The sequence below is a fragment of the Balaenoptera borealis genome (assembly GCF_965194805.1).
Source record: "Balaenoptera borealis genome assembly, chromosome: 5".
Lineage (NCBI taxonomy): Eukaryota > Metazoa > Chordata > Mammalia > Artiodactyla > Balaenopteridae > Balaenoptera > Balaenoptera borealis.
Window position 1 is genome coordinate 105,218,823 of NC_138862.1, and position 14,795 is coordinate 105,233,617.

At 45.5% G+C, this 14,795-nt stretch overlaps 1 protein-coding gene across 7 annotated transcripts in view; it reads right to left on the minus strand.

Moving 5' to 3' along the window:
- SCHIP1 (schwannomin interacting protein 1) overlaps positions 1-14,795 on the minus strand; it is a 155,824-nt gene that overhangs the window by 120,805 nt on the left and 20,224 nt on the right. For 2 of the 7 annotated variants that reach the window (XM_082394075.1, XM_082394077.1), the window contains exon 1: positions 1,889-2,591. In XM_082394075.1, coding sequence (XP_082250201.1) covers positions 1,889-2,557 — 669 coding nt within the window. In that variant the 5' untranslated portion in view covers positions 2,558-2,591. Of the gene's footprint in view, positions 1-1,888; positions 2,592-2,793; positions 3,066-3,102; positions 3,223-3,714; positions 3,846-14,795 lie in introns of those variants that run through there. The other 5 variants (XM_082394079.1, XM_082394081.1, XM_082394080.1 and 2 more) reach the window with 5 other exon arrangements.

The window sequence follows — 14,795 nt, forward strand, 5'->3', positions numbered from 1 at the left end:
ACTTTGAAGCAATGGAACCCAAAATTCGGTGTGACTTGTGGAGGAAATGCCCAGGGGGGGACATTTTCAGGAGGGCGAGGGAAGGAGAGGGGAGGAACCCACAATGCAAACTGTTCACTAGGTGAGGAGACAAGACACCCTCAGGTTTCAAAGATGGCCCAAGAAGGAAAGATTCAGTCCTTATTCTTCAATAAGGAAGAAGGTGTGTGTGTGTGTTGGGGTAGGCTGGTCTGTTAGGTTAGCCATTAAATTGTAAGTTCCTGGGGTGGGGGGCGGGGAGTCAGTCTGCATCCCTACCTCGCTCACCGTAATTCCAGGCCCATGTGGTCAGATGTGTAACTGCAGCGCTGAGAATCACACCTTGAATTTAGCACAGAGCACATGGGCGCTCAAGAACTTTTTGAATAATGGAACTCATTGTCATCATCAAACCCTAACTTTGTATGTATACCCAATTATTACATTTTCCTGGAATGTAAAAATGTCTGGCCATAGTAAAGGAATCTTATGTATCTTCAAGTCATTGTTTAAGTCCAGGGAGCTTAATCAGGTATTTTTCTCAGCACTAGGTGGGAAAAGTATGTTTTGAATTGCAAGGTACAAGACAGAGTACTACCTGTAATGGAAAGATTCCGTGTCTGCGAGTGGCCACGGTAAACAGCTGGTATTAAAATGAGTGTGTTAATTGAATAGGTAGTTTCTCAAGGGACACTAACCAGTGGGCCCTGTCAGCCAAGGGCTCCCTCTGATAGAAACCGTGCCAATCAACTGTCCTTACCCCTGAAGTCAGAAGTGCATGCGCCCAATTTCCAGTAGCCCCAGGGCCCTGGAGCCGAAAAATTACACCTGCAAGCAGGCATTCTCCCACACTGCCACACACAGAAAGCAGCTCATTTAAACTGTATGCCCTTCAGCCCCATTTAGGATCTGTTCATTAATGATTTCAAATTACAACTGTTGCTTTATCTCAAGACAGTGATAAATAGGGGAGCTACATTCATGACGCTTTTCTTTTAAGTCATTTATCTGCTCTCCTCTCAGGGGCAAAAAAGATGTTGAGACAAGTGTGAACCTGCCAGAGCTTCTTATTATAGATGTATCCCTCCTTCCCTCCCTCTCTCTTTTCCACTCCAGCACCGTTCCCTCTCTGGGTTTCCTGAACTGAGGCGCAAGCCTCCGGTAAGGAACTGCTTATCAAAACTAGGCGGGATTCAGCGGAGAGGGGGTGAGTCAGCCCACAGAGGAAAGAACCACTCCCTCATCCTAGCAGGTCAATTCACCCGTTCCCTCAGGTCAACAATAGATCGGGTTTCAGAAAGGAAAAAATCTCAGAGGAGGGCGGTCAACCCATTACAATTCAGGAGCATCCGCTCAGACGCCAAGAGGGAACAATCCCTGCTGCCTCACCGGAGGTGTGGGCAGGCGAATGCGTGCTTGTGCGTAGGGACAGCCTGTATATGGATGAGACATTAGTGGCAACGAAGGGACACCCACCACGGCTGACAAAGCCACAACTATTACGACCTAAGATATCACCCACACACAGGCCACCGACTTCGGTGCCAAAATCTCCCCGGATTTATTTCCAGGCAAGTGACTCACAACCTCGTCTCCATAAGTAATTCCATTAAAATGAGTCGCTGGTTCCACTAACCCGACTTTCCGCTGCCCTCTGGCTGCCCCTCCCTCCTCCCCGCCCATCCTGCAAACCCAGACAGCTCAGAGACTGAGCAACGGTACCCCAGGAGAGCAGAAGTCAGGCTCTCCTGCCCGGCACCCACCCTCGGGGCAGGATGAATGGGGCCGCCGCTGGGCGGGAGCGCGGGTAGGGCGCGTGCGGGCTGTGCGCGGGGTGTGTACGTGTGTGCACGCACCCCGGGCAACTTACCGAGGTGGAGTTGGTCCTCGCCTGGCCCTGGTTCCGCACCTCCTGCTCCCGGAACTGCAGCCCAGCCAGATGCTTCTCCAGAGCCTCCCAGTCCATAGGGGGCACCGGGGGCTCCTCCGGGACGCACGTCCCGCTGTCCGTGGGCTGAAGACAGAGGCCCCCGGCCGCCGGGCCCCGGCCACCGCGCCGGCCCCCCGCCGGCTGAGGCTTCTGGACCGCCCGGCGGGGGCCCCGGGAGCCGCTGAGCCGGCTGGCCACCACCACGTTGCCATTGTGCCTGAGGTCCTGGGGGTCGTGCGCGTGGAGGTTGCCGTTGGGCACGGGGGGCGGCATGGCGGTGGTGGCGCCCCTGCCGCCGCCGCTGCGGGTCCTGGCGCTCACGTCCCCCCGCTCCTGGGCAGGACAGCGGTCATCCCGGTACCCTCGCTCGCCGCGCTCCTCCTCTTCTTCCTTCTCCCCGTCCTCCTCCGGCGCCCACTCATCAATCACCTTCTTCTGGTAGACCGGGAAGGGCTCCTCATAGTCCTCCAGGGCAGACACCAAGTCCAGGCTGCCCCCCGGCGACGACGAGGATTTGCACTCGGAGCAAGGGGTCACTTTGGTGGAGTTGGACTGCGAACTGGCGCGGCTACTGCTGCTGCTGCTGCCGGCGTCACTGCCTAGATCCATCCCATCCTCTCGGTAATCCTGGGGGGAGGAGGCAGAAAGAGTGAGCCGCCGGGCCGAGCCTGCTCCGGCCGCCGCCCGCCGCCCGCCGCGAACGCCCCGGCCCAGGGCCCCGCGCCCGCCTGGCTGGAGGTGCGCCCCCCAAAGAGGCCTGCGGGGGGGGGAGCCGGCACCAGCCTGAGGCTTTCCTCATCCCATCCCCTCCCCTGCGACAGGCAGACTTCCTCCGGGTAACTAACCCTCAAATCAGCAAAGGGGGTGCCCAGCCACCGGCACGTAGACTTTCCATAAGAGGCACCCCGGGGCGCACATGGACTTTGTTTTAACCATTTTGCGCCGGGCGCGCCCCCGCACCCCGCCCCAGGGATTCTCCGAGAACCAGACACTTTCCCAGAGAATTATAACTCCCTGGGGGCGGGGACCGAGAAGAGGGTGGGCGGCTACTAAATTCGCACCTCGCGCAGGGCGCCGAGACCACCCCCTACCCGGCCCCGCCCCGCCCCCGCCGGCGGCCGGGAGCCCGGCTCCGCTGGCGAGCCGAGCTTTACTTTCTAAGGAACCGCAGGCAGCTCGGAGGTCTCACTCCCGCCTCCGCGCCTCCCCGGCCGGCCCCTCCTCGGCTCGCCGGAAGGCTCGGGGTGGGGGCCGCTCTCGGCTCCCGCCGGGCAGGGTGGCCCCCGCGGCCCCCAAAGGTGTGCGGGGCCGGGGCGCGGCGGCCGTAGCTGCAGGCGCCGCCGCCGCCCTGGGGGAGGGAGGACGCGCCCTGCCGGCACGGAGCCGGTCCCGCCACCGAGCATGCCCAGAGGCTGCCGGGCGCGGCGCAGTCCGCTCTCCCGGCTTTCTCGGAAGCAGGCTGGGGCGGGAGGCCGGGCGGGGATCGCGTTGGAGGGGCCGGGAAAAGGCCCGAGGGAAGGGGACTCGGGGCTTTAGGGGCGCAGACAGGACCACTTAGTAGGGGCGGCGCCCTGGGGAGGGTGGTGAATTTTAACCCCCAGACACACTCATATTTCCTGGGAGAGCCTCAAGCCCTCTCTGCGGGGCTCATTACCCAGCCTAAACCCCCGCGCATCCCAAAGCGCAGGCCCGGTGCCTCCCAAACCCGCGCGGAAGTCCCCAAGTGACCCCTTGCAGGACCTCCCTCCCGCTACATGCGCACATACACAAGCCCATGTGGGAGTCCGAGTGACGTGTGCTCGGTGGTCATGCACCATCATTTCCCTTCCACCTTCCTCCTCGCCGCTTCCTCTCCCTCCACCGCCCAGCTCCAGTCGCCTGGCCGTCTCCCCTTGTTAAGTTCAGGCTGTGGGTGGAACCTGTTGCGTTAGCTCACGTTTTCTTTCCCCTCCCGGCTGCGCGCCGAGGATGACCTATGAGAGGTGTGTGTGTATGAGGAATGGAGGAGTGTGAGATGCGATTGCTGTCTGGCATGGAGGTGGGGAATCTGAGCTAAAGGTTTGGGCGAGCCTCCAAAGTCCCCTTTGGCCACCTCCAATCAAGGGGACATTAAAGGAGGGGAAGAGGTGGGTGTCAGGTCACAAGCTCCTGGCACAGACGCTGGCTTGGCTTCCTTAAATTTTTCAGGAAACCGAGTCGAAAAAAACCTCTGCTGGATTTTTCAAAACACAGCGACGGCCTTAGTTTGGCAGCTTTAGGAACAAGGTTCCATGAAGGGAAAGATAACCAACACTTGGAAAACGGATATGGGTCGCAGAGCACCTTTTAAGGATTAAGACTTTACTGTGAAGAAACTGTTACCCAACCCTGGGGAAGTAGGAAATGCTCTCTTCTCTGGTTATGAAAAACAGCACTTAGAAGTTAAATGTCCTCCCACAGGCAAAAAATGATAAATATGTGTGGTGATGGATGTAACTAGATGGGGGGAATCCTTCCACAACATATATACGTGTGTGTGTGTGTGTGTGTGTGTGTGTGTGTGTGTGTGTGTATATTTTTTCACCATAGTGGACACTTTAAATATCTTACAATTTTATATGTCAATTATATTTCAATAAAGCCAAAAAAAATTTTTTTAAGAAAAAGAAGGGAAAACAAAATCCGCTTAATTTTACTACAGATTGGGGAAAACCAGTTTCCTTGAACTTCCAGATTTGGGCCTGTTACTGATTATTCCCAGTGAATTCTAGTCTGGACCAGGCCACCACCCTGGCTTGGCACCCTCCAGATGGAGGAATGGGGGAATGCTTGGAATTCTTTAGTAGGGAGTGGCTGCCACCCTGACGTTTCTTCTAGGTCCTAAATGGGAGAGACCCTTTGTTCAAGTGATTTCTGTGAAGTGCGTCCCTTTCCTCTCTTAGGTAGGCTTGAGCCAGGGAAGATAAACTAATCTTTTAACTTGTCTGGAAGCAGCTATCTTATGAATAACAGGAAAGGGGGTCTTCTGGTCTGGCCCCTTTACAGCCCTTCTATAAAACAGGACTGATTATAACTTAAAATATCTTTTATGGTGACATCTGTAAACAGCCTGCCCCGTGCTCCAAATATGGTTTGATTTTGAGGTTGCTGTGGAGCCCTGGGTCAGCTGGCTGCCCCCCTGTGGAATAGAGGTGGCCCTGTGAGTGTTCAGAGATATGGGAAGAAAGCATTGGGTGCGTCCTGGGAACTAGATAGCTGCTTTTCAAGTCACCACGTGACTTGGCAAGGCTTAGGTCAGAAAAAGCTCCCTGCTCTGTGGCAGGACAGAGGTAGACAGACAAGTATTGATCAACTGGGGTGATAAGGGAGAGTTGTGGTCTCCGTCCAATTTTCAAGTATCAGTACCTCCTCAGCCAGCCACCCAGACTCCCTCCTGGGCTCTGGTTCAGCCCTTTGCTGCCCAGATGGTCTGTGTTCAGAGAATGCAAAATGACGCCTTAGAAAAACATTTGGCAAGGTAAATCCACTGCCAAAAATGCATGGCATTTCAAAGCCAAATAGAAACATCTTTGAATTATCTGCCCTTTTAAATTATTTTCTGACCAGATATTCTGGATCAGATGGGTAAGTACCAGGTTTCCTTTCTTTTCTTTTCTCTTTATGCAAGGTGCCTGGCTAGCCCAGTTCGCATTCTGTTTCCAGCTTTCCATCTCCTGCCAAGAACCGTCCCACTTTGGAACAGGAAGCCCTGCCAACTGCTAGGCCAGCAATAGTCTACAGATATGTCCAGCGGGATGGAGAAATGATTTGCAAAGTGATTGAAAGGCCCTGTCTTCCTGTTTACAGGAACAGTTCCTCAAGTCAGGGGCTTGGGGCTTACAGACTTAGATTTGTCCCCTGCAACCTCTGTAAATTAGGTGTCAGACATGTGAGTCAGATGGGTGTCATCCCAGACTAGCACCTTTCCCCATCAATCACCAGGTCCTGTCCCTCTCAATACCCACTGTCCCCACCCTAGTCTAGACCACTGTGTCCTGAAATTACTAAACAGTCTCCCTACTCTCTCTGCCCATTCTCAGCAAGCAGCCAGAGTGCCTTTCTAAAATGCAAATCTGAGCAAGTCTCTCCTTGCTTCATTAACCAACTGCCACCCCCCACGCCTCCTCCCACACCAGGGCTCCTCACTGCCCTTAAAGGAACTGTTCCTGCCCAACCTCCCCCAACTTCTTCTTTTTTTTTTTTTTAAAGTATTTGTTGATACAAAATTAATGCACAGAAATCGCTTGCATTTCTATACACTAATGACGAAAAATCTGAAAGTGAAATTAAGAAAACACTCCCGTTTACCATTGCAACAAAAAGAATAAGATATCTAGGAATAAACCTACCTAAGGAGACAAAAGACCTGTATGCAGAAAATTATAAGACACTGATGAAAGAAATTAAAGATGATACAAATAGATGGAGAGATATACCATGTTCCTGGATTGGAAGAATCAACATTGTGAAAATGACTCTACTACCCAAAGCAATCTATAGATTCAATGCAATCCCTATCAAACTACCACTGGCATTTTTCACAGAACTAGAACAAAAAATTTCACAATTTGTATGGAAACACAAAAGACCCCGAATAGCCAAAGCAATCTTGAGAACGAAAAATGGAGCTGGGGGAATCAGGCTCCCTGACTTCAGACTATACTACAAAGCTTCAGTAATCAAGACAGTTTGGTACTGGCACAAAAACAGAAATATAGATCAATGGAACAGGATAGAAAGCCCAGAGATAAACCCACACACATATGGTCACCTTATCTTTGATAAAGGAGGCAAGCATATACAGTGGAGAAAAGACAGCCTCTTCAATAAGTGGTGCTGGGAAAATTGGACAGGTACATGTAAAAGTATGAAATTAGAACACTCCCTGACACCATGCACAAAAATAAACTCCAAATGGATTAAAGACCTAAGTGTAAGGCCAGACACTATCAAACTCTTAGAGGAAAACATAGGCAGAACACTCTATGACATACATCACAGCAAGATTCTTTTTGACCCAGCTCCTAGAGAAATGGAAATAAGAACACAAATAAACAAATGGGACCTAATGAAACTTACAAGCTTTTGCACAGCAAAGGAAACCATAAACAAGACCAAAAGACAACCCTTAGAATGGGAGAAAATATTTGCAAATGAAGCAACTGACAAAGGATTAATCTCCAAGATTTACAAGCAGCTCATGCAGCTCAATAACAAAAAAACGAACAACCCAATCCAAAAATGGGCAGAAGACCTAAATAGACATTTCTCCAAAGAAGATATACAGATGGCCTACAGACACATGAAAGAATGCTCAACATCATTAATCATTAGAGAAATGCAAATCAAAACTACAATGAGATATCATCTCACACCGGTCAGAATGGCCATCATCAAAAAATCTAGAAACAATAAATGCTGGAGAGGGTGTGGAGGAAAGGGAACACTCTTGCACTGTTGGTGGGAATGTAAATTGATACTGCCACTATGGAGAACAGTATGGAGGTTCCTTAAAAAACTACAAATAGAACTACCATACGACCCAGCAATCCCACTACTGGGCATATACCCTGAGAAAACCATAGGTCAAAAAGTGTCATGTACCACAATGTTCATTGCAGCTCTATTTACAATAGCCAGGACCTGGAAGCAACCTAAATGTCCATCGACAGACGAATGGATAAAGAAGATGTGGCACATATATACAATGGAATATTACTCAGCCATAAAAAGAAATGAAATGGAGGTATTTGTAATGAGGTGGATGGAGTTAGAGTCTGTCATACAGAGTGAAGTAAGTCAGAAAGAGAAAAACAAATACAGTATGCTAACACATATATACGGAATCTAAGGAAAAAAAAAAAAAGGCCATGAAGAACCTAGTGGCAAGACGGGAATAAAGACACAGACCTACTAGAGAATGGACTTGAGGATATGGGGAGGGGGTGGGGTGAGATGTGACAGGGTAAGAGAGTGTCATGGACATATATACACTACCAAATGTAAAATAGATAGCTAGTGGGAAGCAGCCGCATAGCACAGGGAGATCAGCTCGGTGCTTTGTGACCACCTAGAGGGGTGGGATGGGGAGGGTGGGAGGGAGGGAGATGCAAGAGGGAAGAGAAATGGGAACATATTGTATATGTATAACTGATTCACTTTGTTATAAAGCAGAAGCTAACACACTATTGTAAGGCAATTATACTTCAATAAAGATGTTTAAAAAAAAAAAAAAAAAGTATTTGTTTATTCCCCCAACTTCTTTTGGTTAATTTCTACTCATCCTTTAAGTCTCAGTTTCAATGCCACTTCCTCCTGGAAGGCTTCACTGATTCTTCATACCCACCCAAAGGGGATCATGTGACTTTCCTGTGTCACCATGACACTCACTGAACTTATCACATATGCTGAATCCAGGTTGCTGTTTAATTTCTTATCTTCTTTACTAGAATCAAGAAATCCATTTTATATCAAGACCCAGGCCACACATACATATAAAAATATTTTTAAAGTTTCCTAAAACTCTTATTTTGTAAAATTCTATCCTAAGTCACTGAAAACAAAATGTGGTCACACTTCACCATTGACTTCACAACCTTAAATGGGTCAGGGTTCCTAGTATGAAAAAGTACTCTAAATTCCATGAAGGAAGGGGCCATTTCTATCTTGTTCATGGTAATTGGAATGGAATAGGAACTTGATATTTGTTGCTGGAATTATTAATAGTAACATTTAATCCTCAAAAACCCTATATGTATATATAAAAAAAAATAGTATCTCCATCTATAGGTAAGGAAGCTGAAGACAGTAAGGTTAAGTAACTAATGTCAAAGCCGGGTGGCAGAGCCAGGATTTGAACCCAGGTAGATGGGCTTCAGAATCCTTGCTCTTAGTCATTGAGCTAAGAGCTCAGCATCCGTTGGTCCAGATGCATACAGATGTACTGACTAAGCAAAAATATCAGACAGGGTCTCCTTGCAGCAACCTCAATGAGTTCTCTGTCTCCTGCCCTGCAGAGCCTCTTTGGGCAGTATTTATGTCTATGCAGAGGAAAAGGCAGCTGGCAAGAGCAGCTGTTCCCCTCTGCTCATAGGTACTCCAGTCAACCTCCTCAACTGTCAACAAGTTCAGCAATAATCAGCAAGTTGAGGGATTTCATTGTCTAAAGGAAGAGTATAGACACCTCAGAAAATGAATTTCACATTGTTATGAATTAGATGACTTAAGTTCCCCCCAAAACAAATCCTTTAAGAAGGTAGCCACCCTGAGATAGGGGTATTCATTTTGGCATGGATAGGAAACTGGAATAATAGTCTAAAGGTATGGATGAGATCATCTTCCTTAGGGGTCAGTGCTATTTATAGGATTTTAATCTGTAAAGGCAACATTTGAGAAAAGGCATGACTGAAATATTTAAATCATAAAGAGTAAGAAGAAGTGGGGAAAAGATTTATTATATTTGCTGAAGGAAACAATAGCAAAGATCAATAAAACTAAAAGCTGGTTCTTTGAGAAGATAAACAAAATTGATAAACCATTAGCCAGACTCATCAAGAAAAAAAGGGAGAAGACTCAAACCAATAGAATTAGGAATGAAAAAGTAGAAGTAACAACTGACACTTCAGAAATACAAAGGATCATGAGAGATTACTAGAGGCAACTATATGTCAATAAAATGGACAACCTGGAAGAAATGGACAAATTCTTAGAAAAGCACAACCTTCTGAGACTGAACCTGGAAGAAATAGAAAATATAAACAGACCAATCACAAGCACTGAAATTGAAACTGTGATTAAAACTCTGCCAACAAACAAAAGCCCAGGACCAGATGGCTTCACAGGTGAATTCTATCATACATTTAGAGAAAAGCTAACACCTATCCTTCTCAAACTCTTCCAAAATATAGCAGAGGGAGGAACACTCCCAAACTCATTCTACGAGGCCACCATCACCCTGATACCAAAACCAGACAAAGATGTGACAAAGAAAGAAAACTACAGGCCAATATCACTGATGAACATAGATGCAAAATCCTCAATAAAATACTAGCAAACAGAATCCAACAGCACATGAAAAGGATCATACACCATGATCAAGTGGGGTTTATCCCAGGAATGCAAGGATTCTTCAATATATGCAAATCAATCAGTGTGATAAACCATATTAACAAATTGAAGGAGAAAAATCATATGATCATCACAATAGATGCAGAAAAAGCTTTCGACAAAATTCAACACCCATTTATGATAAAAACCCTCCAGAAGTAGGCATAGAAGAAACTTACCTCAACATAATAAAGGCCATATATGACAAAGCCACAGCCAACATCGTTCTCAATGGTGAAAAATTGAAACCATTTCCTCTAAGATCAGGAACAAGACAAGGTTGTCCACTCTCACCACTGTTATTCAAGATAGTTTTGGAAGTTTTAGCTACAGCAATCAGAGAAGAAAAAGAAATGAAAGGAATACAAATCTGAAAAGAAGTAAAGCTGTCACTGTTTGCAGATGACATGATACTATACATAGAGAATCCTAAAGATGCTACCAGAAAACTACTAGAGCTAATCAATGAATTTGGTAAAGTAGCAGGATACAAAATTAATGCACAGAAATCTCTTGCATTCCTATACACTAATGATGAAAAATCTGAAAGAGAAATTATGGAAACACTCCCATTTACCATTGAAACAAAAAGAATAAAATACCTAGGAATAAACCTACCTAAGGAGACAAAAGACCTGTATGCAGAAAACTATAAGACACTCATGAAAGAAATTAAAGATGATACAAACAGAGAGAGAGATATACCATGTTTTTGGATTGGAAGAATCAACATTGTGAAAATGACTATACTACCCAAAGCAATCTACAGATTCAATACAATCCCTACCAAACTACCAATGGCATTTTTCACAGCACTAGAACAAAAAATTTCACAATTTGTATGGAAACACAAAAGACCCCGAATAGCCAAAGCAATCTTGAGAACGAAAAATGGAGCTGGAGGAATCAGGCTCCCTGACTTCAGACTCTACTACAAAGCTACAGTAATCAAGACAGTATGGTACTGGCACAAAAACAGAAATATAGATCAATGGAACAGGATAGAAAGCCCAGAGATAAACCCATGCACATACGGTCACCTTATCTTTGATAAAGGAGGCAAGAATATACATTGGAGAAAAGACAGCTTCTTCAATAAGTGGTGCTGGGAAAACCAGACAGCTACATGTAAAAGAATGAAATTAGAACACTCCCTAACACCATACACAAAAATAAATTCAAAATGGATTAAAGACCTAAATGTAAGGCCAGACATGATAAAACTCTTAGAGGAAAACATAGGCAGAAGGCAGAACACGCTATGACATAAATCACAGCAAGATCCTTTTTGACCCACCTCCTAGAGAAATGGAAATAAAAACAAAAATAAACAAATGAGACCTAATGAAACTTAAAAGCTTTTGCACAACAAAGGAAATCATAAACAAGACGAAAAGACAACCCTCAAAATGGGAGAAAATATTTGCAAACGAAGCAGCTGACAAAGGATTAATCTCCAAAACATACAAGCAACTCATGCAGCTCAGTATCAAAAAAAGCCAACCCAATCCAAAAATGGGCAGAAGACCTAAATAGACATTTCTCCAAAGAAGATATACAGATTGCCAACAAACACATGAAAGGATGCTCAACATCACTAATTATTAGAGAAATGCAAATCAAAACTACAATGAGGTATCACCTCACACCAGTCAGAATGGCCATCATCAAAAAATCTAGAAACAATAAATGCTGGAGAGGGTGTGGAGAAAAGGGAACCCTCTTGCTCTGTTGGTGGGAATGTAAGTTGATACAGCCACTATGGAGTTCAGTATGGAGGTTCCTTAAAGAACTAAAAATAGAACTACCATACGACCCAGCAATCCCACTACTGAGCACATACCCTGAGAAAACCATAGTTCAAATAGAGTCATGTACCACAGTGTTCAGTGCAGCTCTATTTACAATAGCCAGGACATGGAAGCAACCTAAGTGTCCATCAACAGATGAATGGATAAGGAAGATGTGGCACATATATACAATGGAATATTACTCAGCCATAAAAATAAATGACATTTAGTTATTTGTAGTGTGGTGGATGGATCTAGAGTCTGTCATACAGAGTGAAGTAAGTCAGAAAGAGAAAAACAAATACCGTATGCTAACACATGTATATGGAATCTAAAAAAAAAATAAAAAAGTTTCTGAAGAACCTAGGGGCAGGACAGGAATAAAGACGCAGACGTAGAGAATGGAGTTGAGGACATGGGGAGGGGGAAGGGCAAGCTGGGACGAAGTGAGAGAGTGGCATGGACATATATACGCTACCAAATGTAAAATAGATAGATAGTGGGAAGCAGCCACATAGCACAGGGAGATCAGCTTGGTGCTTTGTGACCACCTAGAAGGCTGGGATAGGGAAGGTGGGAGGGAGACTCAAGAGGGAGGAGATATGGGGATATATGTATATGTATAGCTGATTCACTTTGTTATAAAGCAGAAACTAACACACCATTGTAAAGCAATTATACTCCAATAAAGATGTTAAAAAAAAAAGATTTACTATATTTGCAAAATTCCCAAACGAATTCTGAAGATATTAGCCTTAATGCTAAACCTTCTCTAAGTTGTGGCATTTAGAGTAATAAAGAAATGGCTGGCAGAGGGGTTTGTATTTTATCTTTATTACATGAATTACATGCAAGTCACACGCAGTACACAGATGCTCTCCTATTTCATCACCTGAGTGTAACTACATGGGAATATTTAACAGGACTATGGGGTGAAGTGTCCTTGATATAGAACATCTGGGCTTTCTTTCCAGCCCTGTCTCTAACCGCCTTTGTGACCTCAGTTTCCTCATGAAGGGGCTGGATTTCATGATCAGGGTGTTAAGCAAATAGTAAGAATTAATTGAATGAATGAATAAGTGAATGCACTAAAAGGCTTCTTCCAGCTTAAAAACCCTTTGGAAATGTCTCTGCGTCATTTTATCATGTTCCTTCTTGGGAGATACAAAGTTCGTTCCTCTACTAGTTCAAAACCAAGGTCTATCTCCCTTAGGTAGGTTGAATACATGGTGTTTCTCCTTTATTTCTGTAGAGCAAATGGGTTGATCTTAACTTATTAGTCTGTATGTGTAGATATTTTGGAGATGGATCCTATACACACCTAAAATAATTTTTTTTTCTTTCTTCCATTTATAGAGCTATATTTTAATGAAAACAAACTTTAAAAAAACATTAACATCTGAAATGTTTTGATTCTCTAGCAAACCATGAGATTGCATTTATTTCCTACGTTTTCCTCAATATAAATGAAATAGCAAAATGTGGGCAAAACTCAGCCCTTAAAAGAGAGTTCCAATGACCTATTTTCTAAACCTGAAACCAGGACACTTGGCTTGACAAATACTACAGCACTTACAGAAACTAGGTGAATGCATGTTTGAAATGAAGATTACCCTGAAAAATCTGTAGGCATTGGTGAAGAAAGCAACTCTAACTGTGACAAAGGGACAGCATCTTTATCAGAGAAAAGTCACACAGAGGATGTCAGTCAGGACCTTAGCATAGGGCCGCACAGAATGTGCCCTGTACAGTGCCAGGAGGATTGTGAACTGCACCACAGGTCCTTGCCAGGAGGGACCACTTGGCACCATTTGCATAGATGACAATGTAAATGATGCCCCCTGGAGTTGTTCAGTGCACAGCAGTACACGTAGGCTCTATTAGGAACTCCACTGATAGGAAATTTGTTCTCTGTTGACAAGATTGGAAGAGGAAGGCTGCTGTTCTTTTACTAATCAAGTCATACCTCAGATTGGATGGCACTGACACAAATTCAACTTGTCTAAACTCTCCATCTTTTTCCAGAAGTTTTCTGTCATCAGGTTCTACTTTCCGTAAGTTCCTCACAATTCTTGAAAATGCAAGTCTGCAAGCAACTCTGAATTTATTTTTTGAGCTTTATTGAAGGGTATAAATTACATAAAAAGACGTTTAGGAAAAGCTGGGAAAGTCTGTAGACGCACTGCATGAGCTCAGGGAAGCGTTACAAGTGATGGGAACTGAAGCGCACGTGCACATTACCCGATACGGGACGAAGTGCTCAGAAACTGCGTGCCTTGTACTTTGATGTGTTATGCTTGTCAAAGAGGAACATCCTCGCAGGATGTTCTAGGAGGTGAAAACTCTATTCTGGTCACTTCTTGACATAACTTTGGAAGCACTCTAAAATTAGAAAATAGCTGCTGGCATTGTCAGTGCAATGTGAGCAGGGGGAATTCATTCAAAGTGAAGAAGGAGGCGGTGAGGTGGGATAGGAGAGAACTCTTCCAAGAGACTTGGCTTTGCCTCTGACCAGCTCTGCATTTATGGGCAAGGTGGTCCCTGTAGCTCTTTGGGCCACTGGCCTCATCATGAAAGGAGAGTTGTATGAAATTATCAGATGCCTCCAAGGGTCAGGTAGGTGAGGTAAATGAGTGAAGTTGGCAGCAGGGACAACAGGAAGTCACAGGGTGAGCCACTGAATCACTGAACAGCACAGTACAGGGCCATCTGGGTTAAAATCCAGAACAAAAAGCAAGTTTATCCTCAGTTTATCCCTGGATCACCACTTGGACCTCTGTTCTGAGCCCTATGTCCTTAGAGTTCTAAGTCTATATGAAAATGAGTTAGAGAGACCAAACATCTTGGCTTGTACAGGACAGTCCTGCTTTATACCTGTTGTCTTGGCATAATTATTAATGGCACCCTCCCTCACTCTCAAAAGTGTCCCAGTT